This window comes from Setaria italica, chromosome V (genome assembly GCF_000263155.2).
Source record: "Setaria italica strain Yugu1 chromosome V, Setaria_italica_v2.0, whole genome shotgun sequence".
In the NCBI taxonomy this organism is placed as follows: domain Eukaryota; kingdom Viridiplantae; phylum Streptophyta; class Magnoliopsida; order Poales; family Poaceae; genus Setaria; species Setaria italica.
The window spans coordinates 40231207-40238942 of NC_028454.1; the positions used below are offsets into that span (position 1 = coordinate 40231207).

The 7736-nt window shown below is 48.2% G+C and overlaps 2 protein-coding genes across 4 annotated transcripts; both read left to right on the forward strand.

Moving 5' to 3' along the window:
* The first annotated feature begins 106 nt into the window (after nucleotides 1-106).
* Nucleotides 107-2731, forward strand: LOC101776514. Of its 2 annotated transcripts, XM_022826277.1 has the most exons (3): nucleotides 107-533; nucleotides 787-1992; nucleotides 2300-2731. In XM_022826277.1, the coding sequence occupies exons 1-3, from the start codon at nucleotides 516-518 to the stop codon at nucleotides 2465-2467; spliced, it is 1392 nt and encodes a 463-aa protein (XP_022682012.1). In that variant the 5' UTR covers nucleotides 107-515; the 3' UTR covers nucleotides 2468-2731. The 2 variants fall into 2 exon arrangements, with proteins under 2 accessions (XP_022682012.1, XP_004970403.1); XM_004970346.3 differs by lacking the exon at nucleotides 2300-2731 and having other exon boundaries at nucleotides 124-533; nucleotides 787-2267.
* Nucleotides 2732-3292: 561 nt separating this feature from the next.
* Nucleotides 3293-6704, forward strand: LOC101776919. 2 transcript variants are annotated; one of them, XM_004970347.2, is made up of 2 exons: nucleotides 3293-3457; nucleotides 5237-6704. In XM_004970347.2, exons 1-2 carry the CDS (start codon nucleotides 3422-3424, stop codon nucleotides 6455-6457), a joined length of 1257 nt encoding a protein of 418 aa, XP_004970404.1. In that variant the 5' UTR covers nucleotides 3293-3421; the 3' UTR covers nucleotides 6458-6704. The 2 variants fall into 2 exon arrangements, with proteins under 2 accessions (XP_004970404.1, XP_022682013.1); XM_022826278.1 differs by lacking the exon at nucleotides 3293-3457 and adding an exon at nucleotides 3489-4914.
* Nucleotides 6705-7736: the final 1032 nt, after the last annotated feature.

Here is a 7736-nt window from a genome sequence, read left to right on the forward strand (position 1 = left end):
CACCATGTTAAATATGCTGACTCCTCATTGTTCTTCACATTTGGATCCCCCCTGTGCAAATATGTAGTTGTGATTACATAAATGATTGAGATTTCTTTGTTTGGAGATGAAATGATTTGAGATTGCACCTGCTTTGTAGCCATTCATGTATCCAAAACTCTCACGGATGGGTTATAGATTAATACTACAGCAGATGAACTTGTCCTGCTTCCATTGGTGAAGTACAAGCGTTGGCCAAATTGGCAAATTAATAGTGCCATCATCTAACTTCCCTGTGAAGGTCAATGAAAAGTACATTGATAATTGGTTTTAATACTTCGGTGATCTGGTCGAAGAAGACGACAATGATTGCAGCTTTCCTGATAGCTTCCTCAATGGAAGAGCAAGTCTTCGTCTACCCATGTGCACCCGCCAAACAAGAAAAGTCAGAATCCATCCATGTTTCATTAGCTCCAGTCGCTCTGACCTCGCTGTGCAGACATAGACGGTGAGCTGCACTGGCCAGTACCTGAGAAATGAATGAACAACTGCAGGTAACTTACCTTAATCTGTGATTGATGTCCGGAATTCTATTTGTTATACTTCCAGATCTGTTTATCTCTTGATTTTCATCACCATCGTGCACATATGCTTTAGTAAGATTTGCTGTGTAATTTGGGGTCTAGGTTGTTTCTCGTTGTTTGGATTCAGAGTTTGATGAGCCGCATGATTCTGTATTTGAGCAGATGATCTATCTGTCTTCTATGGTGGTGCTTACCTCTGTCTGTTATTCAATTCTGTTTGCAGCAAGGATTAAACATTGAAGGTGGGACGCCACTCCATGGAACTAGATCAGTAGAGGAACTGGCAAAATCTGAGTCTGAACGGATAAAAACGTTCTACCAGACAATCCTCTCGGTGCTTGTGGTGTTCATCGTGGCGGCGCTGTCAGGCTACAAGGACATCAAGGAGCTCTACTCGACCACAAACCACAAGAAAGTACACCTCAGTAACCTTCTTGTGGCCGAGGGCTTCTTATTAATCATGACCTTCTTGTGTGCGGTTGCCCTAATGATGTTCGAGTTCTTCGTTTACCAATATGGCCGGCGAGTCCGTTCCTGGTACAGGGTTGTCACCGTCCTCGTCGCGGTCACCGGCACGATGCTAATTGCGGCCAACACGGTCCTCGTCATCCTCTCCAACAGAAACAACACGGCACTCTCAGTTATTCTCGCACCGGTGCTGGTGCTTGTCGGTGTGGCCGTGCGCGCCGGAGCATGGATGGAGGAAGAGCGCAGCGCAACGCTTGCCAGCAGGTACGACATGGCAATGAAGGGCACATTTGACATGGCCACCATCGGAACTATGGCTTCCTTCGCTCTGCAGGGAACCGTCGCCTTTGGCTACCTGAAAACCCCTGACAACAATCAGGGCAAAGGTGACCCGCCGTTGGACCTCGCCGTGTGCTATGCCACCTCCACGTTCTCCCTCATCATGATGATGATCTGCGCCATGCCGCTGGTGCTTCTCCCAGCCAACATGCTGGAGGATGTCATCAGAGTCGTGGAGAGGCTAAGGCATGTTGTGCTTGCCGCGCTTGCCATGATGGCGCTGGTAGTCTCCGTGGAGTTCTTGGAGGGATTCATCGTGCTCTCCGTCTGCCCGGAGGCTGTCGCCCTGGTCCTGTATTACGCGGTGGAGTTCTTCTCGCGTGAGGGCCGAGGCGAGAGCTTGCCATGGCTGGACTTCGTCTTCCGGATTGTTGCCACCGTGGGTTTCTCGCTCATGACCGGCCTGTACGCGGCTTTCCTTGGCACCGACCACTACAGCGTGTACCTCAAGGTCGCCATGTTCATCCTCCTACTGGCAGTTCTGTCAAGCTTGAGCCGCTTGGCCATCCCGCTTGACGTCCCTGAGGTGGGAGTAGCAGGAGCTGTTGAGATGGGCATAGCGGGGATCGTGGTCGTCTTTCCGGCGGCGGCGCTTCTGGCTGCCATTCCATTGGTGCTCAAGGTCTTCCTCGACCTCTACCTCAATCGCTAATATTTTTACAGTGTTTGGGGAGCTAGCAATTCTTACTGTCGCAGACGGACGTGCGGCACACTAGCGAGCGTTTTTTTTATGTCACTTCGTTTGGTATGCAGTGCAGCTTTGTAGCATCAGTATTACTGTAGCAACATCATATCATAGAGTTCCATTTTTCAAGGCCTAGTGCTCTTGTTATGATTTTGTAAGACAGGTTTTATAGAGCTTTATTTGGCATAAAATTCCTGTCAGTTCCATGCTTCTTATATAGTTCTTGCCGAATGCGCCAATGCAGACAAACAGGACAGTTAACAAGAACCACAGCACCATCAGAGAAATCTTTCGGCTTTTCCAAAAAAAAAAAACAAAACAGAGAAATCTTTCTATCCCCTGCGGGGTGCAGACTGTGGCATGGATTTGGCGAGGCATTCTGCTCCAGAATTGGGCATGCGAAGACTTTTGACGGTACATTCTTTCCTTTGTTTACTTTACCAGTTCGCTGTACGGCAGCAACAGCCCCCTTAACCCTTTCGGCTGAAGAAGAGGTGCTCGACACGACAACTACTTGACCACGGAGACCATTTTTGCTGCGAAATTGCTCGGTGCGCCGACGCTAATAGGCTCCTGGAAGCTCGTATTTGGCAAACGAAGGACGGAAGGAGCATGGAAATGCCATCACCGCACAAATTTCCCTACAGAGTACAGACCGAAAGGCGCATCGACAAGCACACGTATTTTGTTTTCAAAGTCAAGACGCCTCCCTTTTGTCTCTGTCGCTTTGCCACTCCAATCACTGTTCGATCAGGCGAGGAACCGAGGAATTTCTGGCCTCGGCGTCGGCAATGCAGAGTGAGCGCCAATTATTATTGCTCTAATGCTGCGATCATGATGGTTGGCAATGGGTAAAAACGACACCACGGCTAAAAAATTAACCGTTTAAACAGGAGTAACTGAATAACAGGTTTACAGTAGTGTTAGCAGGTTGTAACTACGCATTTACTAATAGTGGCAGTGCAGTTTAGCTTTTTTACCGAGCAATCTACTTGCTGAGTTGTGCTCCTGGCCATACCATCCCCAGAAAATGAAAGCACAAATTTTAAGGAATATTAGCGAGGTCTCAGTCCCAGTTGGAAACATTCACTAATAGGCCACTGTTAACATTTTTCCGTGCATTTATGGTTAAAGTTTTCTAGAAGTTTATTGCATCAATCTAGCATGAGATACAGAGATAAGAATAGACTGAGGAAAAGGTGAACAGCGACAGCTAAATTATTTATTTACTTCCAGTGGCCAGGAATTTCCAAGCAAGAGGTACATTGACTAGACTATGAACAGAGTGTCTTTCCTGCCAGCTGCCTCCCCTCCCCTCTTCCTACTGGCCAAGACCACCTCTGTCTGCTTCTGAGGGCACCCGGGGATGAACACCATGCCGGCAAACTCGTTTCCTTCACAGGTAAACAGGCAAATCCTCGCTTGGTTCGATTTTTTTGCACCTTTTCCATGCCTATCTTCCTTTCACGCGCGTTCTCCCAGGTTTCTGTTCCCCTTTTTCCGGCCTCTTTCATGATAGATCTAGTGGACTCTATATTAAGCATGATTGCTGTCGCAGCCATTAGATCTGCTGCAAAACCCATGCTATTTCATAACGAGTATTTTTCGTGTTTTAAACTTAATTGTTTCTCGAGTCCTGACGCAAACTGAACTCGCTGTCCTGTCTAGTCCTATATTTAGCAATTCTCATGTCAGCTTATCTGCTAGCATCTTTACACATGAATCCAGAAGAAATATGTATGAATAATCATATCTACCGATCTTTTGAGGTAGTTATGTTTTTATTGATACGAATTTTACACCAGTGAATTATTTGATGCAATATTTGTCTTAGACATACCTGTAGTGAGCAATTAAGGTTTCCAGTTCTTATTTGAGCTAGTCTATTGACAGTATGTATTGTAGAATGACCTGATTTCCAGTTGACTAGATCTCTGACATGTGTTTTGGTGTGTTGAAAGCATGATCTTCTCTGAAGTTTATTTTTCAACCTACAACGATACCTAAAATGAATTTCCATGTTTCACAGTAGTTGATTCTTGATGGAAACTAAGCTTACTGCTATGCTGCCTATGCTTAGTCCTATGTAGTTACATATGCAAGGCGTGGTTGTTACTTGTATATTTACGCCACAGTTAGAATTGTTTAAGGGTAGTATGGAACATTTTGATCAGCATCTCATTAGTTAGAAATGCCAATGCTTACCGTGAGCACACAATTTTTCAAGAAGGAAGTGAATTGGCCCGATAAGAGAATTGTTGTTGCCAAATATGAATACATTTCATGTTAGGTATTCTTGCCCTGACCTGCATAGTTCAGATTCCTATACTTGTGGTATTAAGTACGAACTGATTCCTACTTATTTACCTCTCTGGCATGTGTATTCTGCTGTATTGAAAGCATGGTGCAAAATTTAGCAGTTAACTTTCCTGCTAAGTATTGGGGCTACTGATAGACGTTGATTTTGAAGTCAGCTTTGGCATCTAGGAGATAATATTTTAATCTCCCAATAAAATTTTTGTGTGGGCTGCTGACCTGATTTAATTTCTAGAACTTTTTGAAGCCGTATGCAACAACCTTGATCAGCCTTGTGCCTTACTGTATTCCACTACTTATTGCCAGTACCCAGTTTTTCAGAAGGGAAGTGAAATTATCCGTTTGCAACCTTTGATGTTTGTGTTAGGTATTCCTGACCTGGACAATTCATATTCTATTTCTCAGTTAAGATCATTTATCAGCAGTGTTCCTTGTGCTACAAACTGATTCCAAGTTACAGTGAGCATACAATTTTTCAAGAAGGAAGTGAATTGGCCCGATAAGAGAATTGTTGTTGCCAAATACGAACACTTTTCATGTTAGGTATTCTTGCCCTGACCTGCATAGTTCAGACCCCTATACGAACTGATTCCTACTTATTTACCTGTCTGACATGTGTATTCCGCTGTGTTGAAAGCATGGTGCAAAATTTAGCAGTTAACTTTCCTGACCTGACAATTCATATTCCATTTCTTAGTCAGCACTCAGCAGTGTTCCTTGTGTTATGAATTGATTCCAAGTTGTCTACCTCTCCCTAATTTAGCACTCAACTTTCTTGCAAAGTATTGGGGCTTCATTGATTCTGAAATCAGCTTTATCTTCTGAGAGATAATTTGTTAACCGCCAACAACTTTTTCTTTTGAAGGTAAAGAAGAGTACAAGGGATGACCCAGAGATGGATGCCTCTCCCAAGAATGACCCAGAGGAGCAGCCAACTCAGGCAACAAACAAGATACTGAAGCGCACCTCATCATTCGCTCAAGGCACCATAGCCACTGCAACCGGCTTCCTCACCGCAGGATTCTCGGTGCGCAAGGATGTTCTCCTGCACCGGCACGTCCTGGTTGCCGGCGGTTGCTTCCTGGTCATCGCCTACCTCTCTGCGCTCCTGCTGGTCTACTTGAAGCTGTTCTTGTCAGGGTACAGGCAGCTGCACAGGGGGCACGTCCGGTTCATCCAGTTCCTCTGCGTGATCAGCGGCGCGGCGCTGGTCGCGACGAACTCCCTGCTACTGCTCCTCATAAGCGAAGGCAACGCCCTGCTGTCTCTCAACCTGCTGCCCGTGCAGGGCCTCGTCGGCGTCCTCGCGTACCACGCGACGCCGACGGAGGACAGCATGCGCGACGAGGCATTCGAGGCCGGGATCAAGACCGGCCGCAAGGTCGCCCTCTTCGCCACGGCGACGGCCTTCGCCGTGCAGACCACGCTCCTGTTCGGCTACCTCAACAACTCCCGCTTCCGGGCGATGAGCTTCCGGTTCGACCTCTCCGTGTCCTTTCTGGCGTCGGCGCTCAGCGTGCTCCTCGTCGTGGCCACCTGCATGCCGCTCGGGTACAGGAGCGAGGCCGCGAGGGACAAGGTTCTGTCCCTGGTGAGGTACCTCAAGGACGCCGTCATCGCCTTGCTTGCGGTCACCGCGGTGACTATCGCCAAGGAGTTCCTCGGCGGCGACACCGTGCTCGCGCTCTTCCCGGAGATCGCCGTGGCCGCCATGTACTACGCCGTGAGCCTGCTCACCGACGAGACCGCAGGGCAGGGCCAGCGCGACGCCGCCGCGGAGCACAAGTTGGAGATACAGCCGACCGCCGTGGTGGCGACGTTCGGCTTCGGCATGCTGGGCGCGGCGTACGCGGCGCTGCTCGGGACGCCGGAGTACGACGTGTACACCAAGGCGCTGGTGTTCACCTTGCTCGCCGCCGTCGTGTCCAGCCTGGGGCGGGTGGCGGGGCCGCTCTGCAGGCGCCGGCGCGACAAGGACGCGGCGGCGTGCGTGGTGTTCCTGGGCAACGTCCTCCCCATCGTCGAGATGCTGGTGGCCGTCCCGCTCGCCGCCAAGGTCGTCATCAACGTCCTCGCCGCGTCCTAACTCTGTACTACGATGCATGTTGACGTTGCACATACAAATTGTTGTTGTTGTTGGTATCAGGATTTACAGACTTGATACTGGAGATGTCTTGCGTTCAGAGCAGTAGGCTCGACTCCTGTAATATTGTAGCATAAATAATTTTTTCCCCTCACGCGAGATGTCCTGGAACTTACTATCTACATTGTGTTTAATTTATGAGATACTGCTGATTTATAGATGCAAACAGAGCTAGTAACCCTTGATTTCAGTATTATTTTCCTCTGTCAGCTGAACTGAACATGGTTACTAGAAACATTTAGCAAACAACTACTGGCAACTCAGAATTCTTGCCGTGAGAATGCTCTGCCACAGTAACATAAGTAGCAAACCTATGTACAGTAGGACAGTAAAATGGGAGGCTTCTGTACGACTATACGACAACTTGCGAAATGGGGAATAGAGGACAGAGGGATTCAGAGTTTCAGACAACTGCATGATATTCACAAACAGGACCAAGGTAAGGACAGCCTATCAGTTTCCAAGAAGCTTTGATCTTACATGATACTTTGATCAGAGTCCATCATGTATCATTCCGATCAGAGTCTTCGATCATCCGCAAAGAACAAGACACAGAAAATTCGATAAAGGCATGCTGTTATCCTTAACCTTAACAGACAGTCTTGAAATGCTGCCAACAAGACACAAGGTTCGCCGTGTCCCTCCTTTTTTTGCTATCTGAATATGATCCTTTTGCTCTATGCTGAATTTCCTAATCTCCATTCCTCTTTCCAAGACAAACTCTGCAGCGCAATTTATCATCAGAACGAACGGCAAAAGATTTTCTCCTTTGTCCGAATCGACCAGCCGCCACTGATGAGCAATTGAACACAATGACGGCCAGGCCGCCCGCAGCGAAAGGCTTGACACACGGATTTTGAACGTGCTCCGGCCATCCCTGCTCCAGTCATCCGCCGCCGAGGATCGCCACGCCAACCCAAACCTCGATTCCCCGAACACCGGTTCGCCGCCGGCACCAAAAGGTATGCGCCTTTGAAATAGGATAACGGCGAGGCGTGATACGGACGATTTTCGGACCGGTAGTGGGGTGGTGGACTGGTGGATCCGGAAGGGGAGCGGGCGACGACGAGGCGGCCGCCGCCGGACGGGAAGAGGAGCAGTGAGCCGCGGGGGCGAACGCCGAGGATGGCAAAACAGGGGGTTTTATGCAAATACTGGGATCGTGATCGCGATCCAAAATAGAGGTTTTGTGAAACTATTCGCGTTTTATAAAAATATTTGG